Source organism: Barbus barbus (assembly GCF_936440315.1).
Source record: "Barbus barbus genome assembly, chromosome: 49".
Lineage (NCBI taxonomy): Eukaryota > Metazoa > Chordata > Actinopteri > Cypriniformes > Cyprinidae > Barbus > Barbus barbus.
The window spans coordinates 11613272-11628341 of record NC_136727.1 but is presented as its reverse complement, the minus strand read 5'-3'; the positions used below and the strand labels follow the sequence as shown (position 1 = coordinate 11628341).

The 15070-nt window shown below is 34.3% G+C and overlaps 1 protein-coding gene across 1 annotated transcript in view; it reads left to right on the top strand.

Moving 5' to 3' along the window:
• The window catches only part of LOC306867237 (CUGBP Elav-like family member 5), a gene marked incomplete at its 5' end in the record, with an annotated part of 235844 nt that overhangs the window by 19225 nt on the left and 201549 nt on the right, over positions 1-15070 (top strand). The window contains one exon of the mRNA XM_079412837.1: positions 870-952. Within this exon, the coding sequence (XP_079268963.1) occupies positions 870-952 (83 nt within the window). The remainder of the gene's footprint in view (positions 1-869; positions 953-15070) is intronic.

Here is a 15070-nt window from a genome sequence, read left to right as displayed (position 1 = left end):
GATCTCGTTGCACAGCTTCTAAAAAGTTGTTATGGTCATTCTTAAACTCCCAAGCGAAGTTTGTTGTCAAAGTATTTCTGTATAGCTATCTTACACGACTGCATTCCCAAACAATAGGCATCCACCTCTGAAATCAATGATCGCATTTATTGTTTCGTCTGCTCACTCTGAGGTGCAAGTAATTTATTATATATGAAAATTACTATGTACATTTGCTTCTACTTGTATTATTGATATCTGACACTTGATTTTTAGTGTCGGTTTATCAGGAAATGACAATTTTGTTCTCTTTGACTCGTTGGATGGAAACGGTGCTTTAATTGGAAATGTTTTATGTTTGTTTTATAAGATATTCCAATTTTGGACAAAAGTTAAATTCACAACTTTTTTTTGTTTGTTTGTTTGTTTGTTTTGCCTAAAACAAATCAAATTTTATATTTTATTTGCCTAAAATTTGGTAAGGTCCCTGCTGGAAAAAGCCGCCTTAACCCAGACTAAACTGGTTTTAGTTGGTCTACCAGCCTAATCCAGCTGGTTTTAGTTGGTCAGGGTTCCAACTTAAACCAGTCAAATCCATCTTAGGCTGGTTTAAGCAGGTTTTTTTAAAGCAAAAGTAGCACTAGTTGTATTGTGTTCCTCCTTATTACCCTTATAGTGCTCATTTGAAAGTCACTTTGCATGAAAGTGTCTGCTTTAAATGAATAAATGTAAATGCTTTTATCTTGATTGTCTGGCTACTGTTAGTTGCTACAGGAAGCTGTTTGGTTACTTCAAATGACTTTGGCCAACTATCGATATCAGGCAGTATTGAGTTCAAGACCACTGTCTATCCAAGTCATTGAAAGTCTCCTTTCCTTTTTGTCACACAGGTTGCGCGTTCCTCACCTACTGCGCCCGCGAGTCGGCCATCAAAGCCCAGAACGCCCTCCACGAACAGAAGACACTGCCGGGGGTAAGTCCGCTGCCAGCCTTTCGCCTCACCTCTTTAAGAGGGCCACCATGCCAGTCAAAGCTAAAGCCGTATGTTTTAGACAGAGAGCTAAAGCCTTTGGAGCAGAAATCAGTCGATAACCCAGCCTTTTAAGATCAGGCTTTGAGCCGTTTCATGGTACTTCTCCCCAGGGACATTTGGAAGCATTGATCCGATGCTTTCAGCGCAGGGCTTGGGGATGCAGTGATAGCAAATGTCAATTCATTTGTTCTCTCAATTTTTCCAAACTGCTCCATTTACGCAAAAAGCCAGTGAGTCATTGTTGCCCAGCTGCACAAAAGTATTTCAGACGCACAAAAATAAACATAGCGGGGTGCAGCGAGAGAATTTCCATTAAGGGTTGTGTGCTGCCGAGGATGGTTGGCAATTGCGACGACATTCAAAGCACAAAACACACAAGGAGGTCCAACAGTAGTCTTTCAGGCCGTACACAGCCATAGTGAAAGGTATAACAATGACATATTGTTGCTATGCTGCCAGACAGACATCTCCTGAAGTAACCTGCAGGAAACTTGGATGGACCAGGACCATTGCTTTTGTGCCTTTTTGATCCTTTTTTTTGGCCTCTAAATAATGACTTTGTTTATAGCATTATTTGTTAATAGCATTTTTTGTTTTGTTTTGCTTTGCTTTTTGTTTTTTGCTTTGCTGTATTTAATTTTTTATTTTGATATTACTCTTATTATTATTATTGTTATTATTATTTATTTGTTTATTAATTTGGTCTCATAGATGGAAATATGGCACCAACAACATTGGTTTTTGTGCCTTTGCTTTGCTTTCTTTCTTTTTTTCCCTTTTTTTTTTGCTTTGTTGGGTTTTTGTTGTTTTATTCTATGCGTTGCTTTATTTGATAAATTATTATATCTTACTCTTTTATTTTTTATTTTGATATTACATTTTATATTATTATTATTTATTTATTTGTTTATTAATTTGGCATCACAGATGGAAATATGGCACCAGCAACATTGCTTTGTTTTTTTTCTCTCTCTTTTGACCTCTAAATAATGACAATGTCTTTGAGCAGCTGCCAGAAAAGTTTATTCATAAAATATTATTTTATTTTTTCTTTATTCCTTTTGAAATACTATTTTTTTCATCATAAATGATATCATCAGGAATTTAAGCCAAAACTTTGGATAATTCTCAGAATTTTAAAATTTCATAGTATTTTATGATTCCTCTTTTGTTCAAGTTGTCGTGATGTTAGTTCATGTTAGTTATCCACTAGTATTACAGAGGTTCTAGACATTTTAAGTATAAGTATAATATACACGTGTTCAGAGGTATCAAAGGTTGCTGACCATTGAAACCTTTATGCAAGAAGCCTCAAAATGAAAAGTTTTAAAGAAGAAGCCAATGACAAGTGGTTTTCAACATTCGATTTAGTGCCACTATGTCAAACCCACACACACTTTTACCCCCAGGAGAAGATTTGATCCTGAAAGGAGAAAAAAAGATGAAGGAGGGGGCAATCAGAATGTGACACATGTCATCCAGGCCTGCTGAGAATATATCACAACTTCCACATCGCACTGTGGGGTGAGAGAAACACACGCGCACATGTACACAGACTTGCTGCATGTGTGACATCATTGCATCAGCTTCACTTACCAGTGTTGTCATCCCCTGAGACAACTACGAATAAGGTAGTAGGTGTTTGCTGAAGAGTCTTGAGAACTAGAGACGTGTTTTTATGTGCACGGACATGCTGGTTGACTAGTTCCTCTCTAGTTTTTTGGTACATGTATATTTTAGTTGTAATATTTCAGTGGTGGTGCTCTAATTAGCATGCTGACAGTGTGGTGCACATTAGCTTTTACAGTTTGCACTGTAAAATCCTCTCAGGAAAGTGTGCGTCTTCTAAATATAACACATTCAAAACACTGCGTCTGTACCTATACACATTTAAACAGATACTTTGGCTGTTGCATCATGTCTCGCACTGTTTTTTGGGTGCCACAACGCCTGAGTTTTTAAATCAGTGTGTCACATTTTTAAAGAAGCACCACAAAATCCTTCATTTGGTTGCGCTCTAGATATTTTTGAACACAAGAACATGTCTTAAATACCCCCAAAGAAATGTGTCCAATCTGGGTCAGGTGAACCTGAAACCAGTCTAATTATTCAGGGCTTTTTCTTAAAGGGACAGTTCACCCCAAAATTTAAATTGCTATTGTTTTCTCACCCTCATGTCATTCCAAACCTGTATGATGCTTGTTCTTTTGTTTTGTCCATACAGTAAAGCCAATGAGTCCAATGTTGTTTTAGACCCCATTGACATAAGCGTGAATATATAATAATATAATTTTATTTTTGGCAAAAAAAATTCTCACCCTAATGTCATTCCAAACCTTAATGTGTTTCTTTTTGCAAAACATAAAAGAAGATATTTTGAAGAAATCTGGCAACCAAACAGTTTTGGTTCCCATTGACTTCCACTGTATTCTTTGTCCATTCAATGGAAGTAAATGGGAACCCGGCACTGTTTGGTTACCAACAATTCTTCAAAATATTTTCTTTTATGTTCAACAGAAGAAATAGTAAATCATGATAGAATTTTCATTTTGGGTGAACTGTCCCATTTACCCACGACTACCATTTTCTTGGACAAACAGCCTATCCCTAAATCTTTCCCCAACAACCCCTGCCTCAATACATTGATGGTAAGCAGATATGCCAGTTGTTTGTTTGCTAAATCCTGCTTGATATGCAGATTGCCAGAGGCTACAGGGTAATTCATGTAAACTAGGGTTCTCTTGGAGAGGACCTATAAGTTATTTATGCTTGTGTTTTGTCCTTAACTCTTGACTGACCGTCCCTCTTAGCAAAAAACTTGATGGGAGGTGATCAGTTAGACTCTTGCTCCAGAGTTATTTATATAATTAAATATTCTATTAAATCAAAATGAGCTTTTATTTTTATATTTTTAATAAATTTTAGTTCTTTTGTCACTTATTTGTTTTTGATTTCTTAAAAATTGCTATTGATGTTTAATTTATTTTTATTTCAGTTTTAGTTGTTTGTTTTTATTGCTTTCCAGTTAGCAATTTTAGTACTTATTTCAGTTAAGCTGCCAAGGCCTTATTTTCATGTAGTTTTTCATGTAATATTTATATTTTATTTTATTTCAGCTTTATATTGTTGTTTTTATTAGTTTTAGTTAACATTAACAACCCTGTTTCCGTCATGTCATACGCAAACCTGTTAGTTACACGTTAAGGCTAATTTCACATGGCTGTTGTCTCTGGTAAAGATTGTTAAACTAATAAATCTGTCAAAATTAAATGATAATTAGAAGAAGAGTCCATTGTGCACTCCTGGTGGCATCAAGCGGAATTGCAAATAAAGTGACTGTTTTTGTTAGTTTTGTTAGTTAGTTTGGGCTGCGCACCCTAATAATAAAAAATGTTTAAATAGATATTTAAGAAAATATTTTTTCGTAGATAATTTTGTAAGATAAATCATAGATTCTGTTTTTGTAGGGGTTTTCCAGATTTTATTTTTATTTTTCATTACAGCAGACTTATATGTGGAAAAATCACAGTAAAATATTGGGCTGATAACCGATATCGTACTGATATATTGTGCATCATATTGTAACAAATTATCGTAGGGGGCTACATTGCGCTCATCAGTTGGGCATCATTTGGGCCTGAAAAACAATTGCCAGTCGAGTAGACGGCCACGTTTTTCTGGATGGAGCATCCCTAGAGCGCATCTCACATGTAGCAACTGCCAAGATCGATCAAATGACGTAGATCCTCCCAGTTTAATTCCAGCTGGGATTCGCAGAGCCTTCAAGTTCAACGTACTGCTAAGAATCACTGTGACAGGGGGCACATATGAGTCCCATTACAGGAGTTGGAGCACACCCTAATGCAGAGGAGGAGCAGGAGGAGGAAGTTGGGTGAAGGCGAGGAAGGCGTTCTGACAGCTGTCCGCCTCGATAGCGTGCTTCCCCATCAGTGACCTCTGAGGAACATCAGCTCCGCAATGTGCGAGATTTGGTGATAACATCACCATGTATACATGGCAGCTTGTCAGGATCGTCTAGGGCTAATGGCGGCGATCTGTGTATGTTTGTGCGTAGTGGGATGGGTGGTTGATTTTGTTTGCGTGTATGTGTGGTCTGGATGGCCATTTTGAGTCATTTTGTAGTTGAGTACTTTAAAACAGGCATAGAAATGATCTGAAATGTTTGGAGAAATATTATAAACCTTATCTTCATGAATATTAGTTAGGTAACCTTCGGCTAACTGATCTGGCAAGTGAGCACTAGAAACAGTAAGATTACTGTTTATCAGTTCATTTAGTCCATAACCACAACAAAACAAAACTCTATATAAAAAAATAATAGGGGTGAAGCTGGATATTTCTAAAAGGGGTTTTGCTAAATCCTTGCTATAATTAAAATCAAATGATTGATTACTTATTAAAAAAATATATAATAATACAATTATATTGAAATTGAAAAATGTTCCTCTACAACTTTAGAATATTGTTAATGGTTAACTTTTAAGTGAATTTAATAATAATAATAATAATAAAAGTTGTTGGATGTTTATTTAATAATATTTAATAAAAAATGTTAATAGTAATAATAAAATGTAAAAAAAACATTACTGTTATTATTATTATTATTATTATTGTTTTATAATTTTATTATTATTATTAAAATTAATACATAAAATACTTGTCATTGACATTACAATACAAATATTATTAAAAATATTTGTATTAACAACGATAATAATAATAATAATAATAATAATAATAATAATAATAGTTGTTGGATTTTATTTAATAATATTTAATTAAAAAATAATAGGGCTGCAACAAACAATTATATTGATAATCGATTAATCTAACAATTATTAGAACGATTAATCGATTAATCGTTGATTATTTCACTGATTAATCAGTAGTCTATGATTATTCAGCTTTTGCAATTAGTTAAAATATTAAGTTAGAAATATTCTAACATAAAGGTCACTTCAGCTTTAGAAAAGCATATTATGTAATTACAATTAATTGGTAACACTTTACAATAAGGTTCATTAATTAAGTTTTGTGATTTTTGGCCAAACCATTCACAAGTTAAATATGCATTTTTCATATCTCCTGACCACTAGGTGGCACAGTGCCGAAACACTGCATGTGGCCTCAGGTCATGCTTGTTATAATACACACCAAGTTTGGTCTCAATACGCCAAACCGTTGCGGAGATATAGATCCATTTTTGTGTGCATTTAGGCGAATTCGTTAGTGTGTTATTTGAGAATGGTTGGACTAATCAACTTGAATTCCATACATTTTTTGCCAGCATGGTCTGTAGATGATCTGAGCCAATTTGTTGAAAATCAGACGAACCGTCTAAGGACGAGTTCGAAAAAGTAGGTTTTACGAACAATTGAAAATAGCAAAAAAAAAAAATTAACTTTATGATTTTTAAAATTCTTCATTCGACTCGGCTTGAGCCAAGGATTCAGAGGAAAAAAGAATTGTCATTTTGTAGCGTACGGTTCAAAGTTATTAACATAAACATTAGTGAAATTTTGGACAAGTGGTGGCGCTAGAGAGTTTGAGATAGCGACTCCAAATTTGCTGTGGTTAGTATTGACACTGTCCTCGATCAGTGTGCCAAATTTTACAACTTTCCCGCAAGCGGTTCTACGGGCTGCCATAGACTCAATGGCGGAAGAAACAGAAGAATAATAATAAGAACGCCAACGGATACAATAAGTGCCTACGCACCTTCAGTGCTTGGCCCCTAATTAACTAGCTCCACACTGGAGAGCTGCTTTATAACAGAAAATCAAGTTGGAATTATAACTTAAAGCGACACTGGTACTAGTTTTTCATGTTTAATACAGTAAAGCTGCTTGAATTAAGGCTATCTATTGCATAAAGTACTATGTAAATAAACATGATGTGACTTGACTTTCCTGGAGTACTGAACTGCAGAGCTCGTGCAAACAGCCACATCGCTGTAATCAGATGCATTTTTATTGCTGCTTTCACACCGCTGTCAGTTTTTGTTGTGTTTATTTCGTTACTGAGAGTAACGCCGCTCAGGTTCGGATGCCTTTGCTCTGAACTGAAGCGCCGAACTACAGTCTTGCGCTACAGTGCCACACTGGTCAAACCGCAGTATTGCAGGCTCTTACATTAGGTCATATGAGATCAAACGACTACTCGACAACAAAAATATTTGTCGACAATTTTTTGTTGTCGATAATGTCAACTAATCGTTGCAGCCCTAAATAATAGCAAAAATAATATTTTACAAATATTTATTCATTATTATTATTAAAAACCATTTTAATAATAATAATATTACAATTAATAATGTTGATGATTAATACATAAAAATATTTGTTATTGATGATATTATTATTAAAATAAAATATTCTTAAATGTTTGTATTATTAATAGCAACAACAACAATACTACTACTACTACTACTACTACTACTAACAACATTTAAGCATGTTATTAAACATGTACTAACTTAACTTATTGACTATGTAAAGAATGTATGACTCTAACAAGAACCAAATGTACCATTACAAATCAAAATTAAATTTCAAGGGAATTTTTATTCACTCAGCATACTAATGTAAAATGGTAACAAGAACACTGGAACTGCGACATAAATTAATCTCAGCAGTATTTTAAATGTATTTATATAAAGCATGCTCCTCTGTTTCCATGCAGCAGGTGAAAAAGATGATTCATAACTGCAAATTGAATTTGTTGCATTATAGCAGCTAACCATTTTTAGAATGCATTTTCTAAATTGCTTTTAATCCACCGATTTAAGTTGCAAACAAGGTTATAGTGAAGATTCGAAATGTATTAAAAAATCTACATGGACAAATATGCGAAGATATTTATGGCACGCATGCAAAAGCATGAAGTTATATGTTTGTTTTTTAATTAGATGCAGTATATGCCAGCATATACATCCGTCTAGACTGGAACAGGAAATATCACACTGAGTCAACACAACGTGAAGACAAAGAAAACTGTTTGTTTTGACACGCACACAACACCTCTGTCAACCCTGCTGTGCATTTTAAAATCTAGTTTGGGACGCCATACATATATAACTACATAAAAGGCCTATTTTTCCAACTGCATCCGTGAGAAATCAGGCACACTCACAGATGTCTGTGCAGGAAGGCCGGCCACGCTTGGAGAAAATGAGAGCGGTTTCGCCATGTTTTGGCGTGTATGAGCTCATGCTGTCTGCGGGGCTCCACACCCCTGCTGGAATTGCAAATTCACCTGCTCCTCTGGAGTCGGCTCTGCCCCGCTGTAAATCCGGTGTAATTTAAGGTGTGTGTTTTACGCCCAGATCCGTTGCTTGTTCTCACATCCGTCTGTGGAAGACGTGTGAACTGGCCAATTTTCGTTTTTGCCAGAAAAAAACACCAGTCCCCATCCCAGAAAACCTTTATTTCTTACACTCCTAAAAATACAGTGGTTTTCTTAAAGAAATAGTTCACCCCAAAATAAAAATAGCTGAAAATGTACTCTCCCTCAGGCCATCCAAGATGTGGATGAGTTTGTTTCTTGATTGGAACAGATTTGGAGAAATTCAGCATTACATCACTTGTTCACCATTGGATCCTCTGCAGTGAATGGGTGCCATCAGAATGAGAGTCCAAACAGCTGATAAAAACATCACAGGTAATCCACACAATTCCAGTCCATCAGTTAACGTCTTGTGAAGTGAAAGGCTGGGTGTTTGAAAGAAACAAATCCATCATTAAGATGTTTTTAACTTCAAACCATTGCTTCCAGTAAAAAGTAATCTTATCTGAATCAGGAGAGAAATATGCACTGTCTAAGCACCATTTATAACCAAAAACAGTCTGAAGCAGTTCTTGTTTTTGGATGTGTCAGTGGATTTTGATGTGAGAGGACAAAAGGAGATGGACTTTTTCACATTATTATGGATTAAAAACTCGAATTACTGCCAAAAGCAATGGTTTAAATGCCTTAATAATAGATTTGTTTGTACAATCACGCAGATTTTTACTTCACAAGATGTTAATTGATGGACTGGAGTGATGTGGATTACTTGTGGATTATTGTGATGTTTTTATCAGCTGTTTGGACTCTCATTCTGACGGCACCCATTCACTGCAGAGAATCCATTGGTGAGCAAGTGATATAATGTTTAATTTCTTCAAATCTGTTCTGATGAAGAGTTCTTTGATTTTTGGGTGAACTATTTCTTTAAGAAATGTTTACTGAAACGTTAACCCATTTTTGGATGCTTGTACCTAGTGAAGTCTTTTTATAATGACAAAACAGCAAATAATGTGATTGCTAACTCTTGTAAACTAACAAGGCTCCATTTTTAGCTTTTGATGGACATGAAATATGTAAGGAATGCAGGAGGTGTTACCCAGAGAGTGTGAATGCTGTGTGTGCTGACAAAGCTGTATATTTTTCTCAGAATAAACGCTTGCTGACGACCGCTCCTATCAAATCAAATTAATGAAACGTGATTGGCATGACTATTATAAATACAGTGGGGCTTGAAATCTAATTTAAATCTGAAAGTTTTAGGAAGTTTGCAGCAAGGAAAAGAAATATTTCACCTTCTGCACTATTTCTAGGTAACTAATCAGTGCTATCATTCCATTAAAGCAGAATGGGAGCACAGCAAACACTTATTTATTCCACAAAGTTTCATCCAATTTATTAACACTAACATTTTAATTACAGTAGTCAATTCAAGTCACCTTCATTTATATAGCGCTTTTTACAATGCAAATTGTGAAGTAGTAAAAAGGCATATATTTTTATAATTTTCATAATTGCATTTTTAATAAGTTTTATTTATATTCGCAATGCTTTTGAACTCCACTGTATTTATTATATTTATTTTAATATATATATTTAAAAATTTCATAATTTTGTTATAGTTTAATTAATAGTTGTAATAGAAAAAGGTACTACTGACTAAAAAGTAAACATCATTATTTATATTTTATTTTATTACAGTTTATGATTTTTATATTTGGCTTTTACTATGTTTTTGTATTATTTTTTTTGTTAATAGTTGCAATGCCTTTGGACCCCATTGTATTTTTACTGCAAATTAATTTATTAATTGCTTTGTATTTCAATAACATTTATTTGTTTATTTTTATTTTATAATTTATTATATTCATGATTACTGACTAGAAGTTAGACAAATATACACTAGCAAATTAAAACAAAGTCACAAGCAACATGTGTTCAGAATTGAAATCCAGCAGATTTAGTTGAATATTATGTAACCAGACGAAAAATGGCTTTAAAGTGCCATGCACAAACAATAGCTGAGCAAATTGCCTTTGTTTAGCCGTTAATTTGTATCTACAAGGCAAACAGTGATTCTTCATCTCTCTGATAATCTCTAATATGATTTTCAGCATTTGTTTGCCTTTGGATTTTGGAAAATGTGTAAATTTGAGCGTATTTCCTGCAGTCTGCCTGTCTCTCTCTGTTTGTCTGTTTCTCTCTCAAATACGCTGATTCATTGACTTGACAATGAAGTGAGCCGGTGGATTGTGGTGCTCTCTGATGGGTGGATATTTGCGTCCGGGGTTTGTGGTAATGCAGTTACATGGCCAGCAGTGTGTGATGAATAGAAAGTCTCCAGTGCCGTCATATGAGAAATCACAGAGGAGCTGCACACGAGACTCTGCTTCTCACTTCATGAAGTTTTATAGTGCCGCTTCCCCTGTTATGGCTTCTACCACAATGGAGCGATGCAGACGTATGACTGCAGCGTTAAATGGGGTGTGTGTGTGTGTGTCTGTGTGTGTAATGGCACAGGGGTGTAATGTACATAGTAAAAAGCCATTGCACTAGAGTGATCCTTAGGGATTTCATTTCCCACAACCCTGAAACAAGAGGAAAAGCTGAAGTAACATGGTCTTTCTTTCTTTCTTTCTTTCTTTCTTTCTTTCTTTCTTTCTTTCTTTCTTTCTTTCTTTCTTGCTTCCTTCCTTCCTTTCTTTCTTTTGTACCTGCAAGTCTATCAGGGCCATGTTTTTGGGATATTTACCATGGTAATACCATGGCATTCTTTGAAGTACCATGAAGTAGTCCAATATCTATACAGTAGTTCAGTGTATATTTTAAATGACTATATTATTTCAGTAATATATAGCATGATATTGAATGTACTATGGTACTTCTCTAAGTAGTAAGAGCCGCTTTTTTACATATTTACCATAGTATTTATTATGGAAGGTCATTTGTGCCACAAAAAAAAAATAATAATCATGATTTGGTAAATTAGTAGCAAGTCAAAATTATTAGATAAAAGACTCAAATATGACAATGTCTATCCGAATTTTGATTGTTTTGTTTGTAACTCATAATTTTTCTCGTAAATATATTTTTATCTCATAAAATGTGTCATTATGTTTTAATGTCAGTTTTGACTATCTGAAATTCAAAGTCATAATACCAATTTTTTCTCTCAATTCAAATTTTTTAAATCTCATAATTATGAATTTTTATCTCATAATTTGTGCTCTGCCAATTATGTTTTAATATAAATTTTTGGATATTGATATTTTTGATCAATTTGGACTTTTGGCCACAATATTTTTAGCTCTTAATTTAATAATTATGACTTGGTATCTCACGATTTCAACTTTTTATGTCAAAATATATATTTTTTTGTCATTATTGTCAATGTTTATCTCACAATTTCAACTTTTATCTCATAAATTACTCTTACATAATTGTTTTTAATGTCATTTTCAACTTTGTATCTTAGTTTTGACTTTCTCATAATTGTTTATATCTCATAATTTCATTTTTATCTCTTAATTATTTCTTAGTATCTCATGATTTAAAGGTTTTGTCGTTATTCAGTTTTTTTTTGTCTTAAAGTAAATTGTCAATGTTTCTTGTAATTTCAGCCTTTATATACTTAATTCATAATTTATTATCTTTTTGTCATAATTGTTTGAATGTCATTTTCGACTTTGTATCTCAGTTTTGACTTTTTGTCTTTTTTATGTCATAATATAAGCTTTTATGTCATAATTATCCATTTTTAATATCATAAAGCTTGATATTTTTTTCTTATGTGGCATAATTGGGCTTCTATAATTCCTTGAAGTGCTTTTAAGTGCCCTGTAAATTCCAAATTCTTTTCTTTTCTTTTCTTTTCTTTTCTTTTCTTTTCTTTTCTTTTCTTTTCTTTTCTTTTCTTTTCTTTTCTTTTCTTTTCTTTTCTTTTCTTTTCTTCCTGCACTAGATTTGCCAGATGTTTCGCCAAACCTCACCGTCCCATGAGCCATTTGCTTATTTTAAGGTGAAAAGCTGGTGGTGCAATTTGGCACGTTCCTGTGAGAAAGAACAACAAAAACATCACATAAACAAGCTAATGGCTTCCTTATCTTCACTGCCGACAAGGCTTTTCTTAATTGGTTCAGATTTGAGAACAGTCCCATTACCACAACTTTTCGTTTTGGAATTTCTTTCAACCTTCTGTTTCACTTTTAAGCACAATTTTACGCTTCAGATTGAAGTGGAGCCCCGCTTCTCATTCGAACCATAAATGTTCTCCAGATATCCGGGAACGTTGCCAGTTTCTGTCTTCCATTACAAATATGACCCTCATAGTAATGGAAAAATGCCTTGAAAACAAAATAATCCTCCATACCGGGCTATTAGTTAGGCGTTCTTCTGGCACGAGTGCTTTTTTGTTGGCTGTATGAGTTGGTAAAAAAATTAAATTAAATATTAATGCGTTTATTATTTATTTTTAGTCTATTTCAGGTTGTAGCTGGACTGGGGAGCAGCCGTCTGTGGGATTGAGTCATGTGATGATGTGATCTGGGTTAGCCGTGCAAAACGCGTGTGTATGTGTGTATGTACATGAGCCGGAGTTGTAGTGGTTGTACTTTCGGCTCATCGCTCTCTCTCTTGGGTCTTGTCAGAAGGAGTCTGGCTTCAGGACAGGAGGAATGAGGGCTGAACGAGGGCCCCAGTGAAGACCCACATCTCCCGCCTGCCAATCTGTCTTCCTGTCCCCTTAGCTGCTGTGTGAGTGCAGGTGCGGCCCAGCGAGCTCTTAGCTAGAGACAAAGGGAGGGGAGGATGCCGGAAAGACAAATAGTGGCCAGTCATTTCTGAAGCTTTTTACAGGCTGAAGACGGGACGCTGGAATAGACGAAGTGGCACGGCGAAGCAGGGTAATTTTTTGGGTTAGGTTCAGGTATGAAGTTACTGTTGAAATGTGTCCGTATTAAATTGTGGTATATATTCACATATTAGTTAACCTATTCCTCTATTAGTCAACAAAAAAACTGCATTTGAATAGCATTTCGACCGATATTGATAAACCGATAATAATATGTGATAAATGCTGATTTAATGAAAAATTTAATTAAATATAAAACAAAAAATACAATTTCTAAATATAAATTACATTTCTGTGTAAAAAAATCTTTTGTAAAAAATATACACTGCAAACTAAAACATTAACTAATTTAAGTAAATTATATATTAGAAAACTATTAAACTTTTAAATAGAAAATAAATTTATATACTACTTTGTGTAAATAAATACAAAGAACTAAAATCAAAGTCAAATTTAAATGTAAACAATTAAATAAAAAAATATAAATAATTTAAATATACATTGCATTTCTATACTACTTACAAAATATAAAAAATACAAAAAAGACAACAACTGAAAACCTTAAGTGTTTAAGTAAATAAGAACTGTAATAAATTTTAAATATACATTAAATTTATATGCTACATTAGGTAGATAAATACAAAAAACTGAAAACCTAACCAATAAATAAGGTAAACAATTAAATAATTAAATAATAATGAACAAAAAATAAAAAATAAATAAATTATATTTCTATACTAATTTGGATAAATGAAAAAAAAACATTTGTGTACCATTTTGTTAAAAATATAATAATAATAATAATAATAAACTAAAAAGCAAAATCTGTCATTTTAAGTTAATTTAGGCATCAATTCACACTAATGGACTCTATGGACTGAAATGGATATTTATTTTGAGATTTACTAAAGATTCATGTAACAGTGTTCTTAAATTGTTAGTGTTTTTATACTACATTGTGTAAATAAAAAAACAACAGCAACTGAAAACCCAAATTTAAGTAATTTAACTTTTAAAAATAAATTAAATTCATACGCTACTTTAGGTAAAAACAAAAAACTAAATCGAAAACCAACTAAATAAATGAATAAAATATAATTAAAAAACCTTTTAAAAAATCTAAATGTAAAAAAAGGTGAAATAAGTTACATATTTATTAGATTATCACAGTTTCACTGAACATGTAAACCAGTTTTCTGTGATATAGGATCACATAATATGACCCGAGATATCAAGGTGTTAGTCACCTCTGGTTTGGGAAAATCCCATTTTAAATGACATCTTGCAGCAGGTCCTAATTGCTTCCGACCTCGACGAAGAGGGAACGAACGATGCCCGGCACTGCGGAGCTGGAAAGATTGTTTAGAATTCGAGAGATAAAGAATGACAAAACAAAAAGAAGCGGGGTCTCTGAGGCAATGAATCCAGCGAAGACAGATCGAGCAATAAGGAGTGGGAGATTAGCGCTAGCTAGAGGGAACGACTAAGAGGAGGGAGAGAGAAATCAGGAGGAGGTGAGGACACAGGGTCATGCCGACAGCTTGAAACCATACTTTCAGCGGGGTGTGAGAGCAGTTCACGTTAAAACCAGAGCGAAACCCCCCTCTCTCTCATTATATCTCTATCTCTCTCCATCCCTCATTTAAAAGGCAGATCTGCCCTGAACACAGAAGGTAGGGCAGTGCATTTGTCGGAGGACACAAGGCCCCGTCCGATTCGCTGTGGGTTGTGTCATTATGTTTGATTGGCAGGAGCCGTGACAAGGGACTGTCCTCTCCGGAGGTTAGATTAGGCTGGCGAGGCCTTCAACACTCACGCGTGGAGCATGTGAGGCCGTGACCCTAAACATGGGCGGACGGGGAAAGTGCGTCGCAGGTACTAGAGGTCATTTGCATTGAATGCTG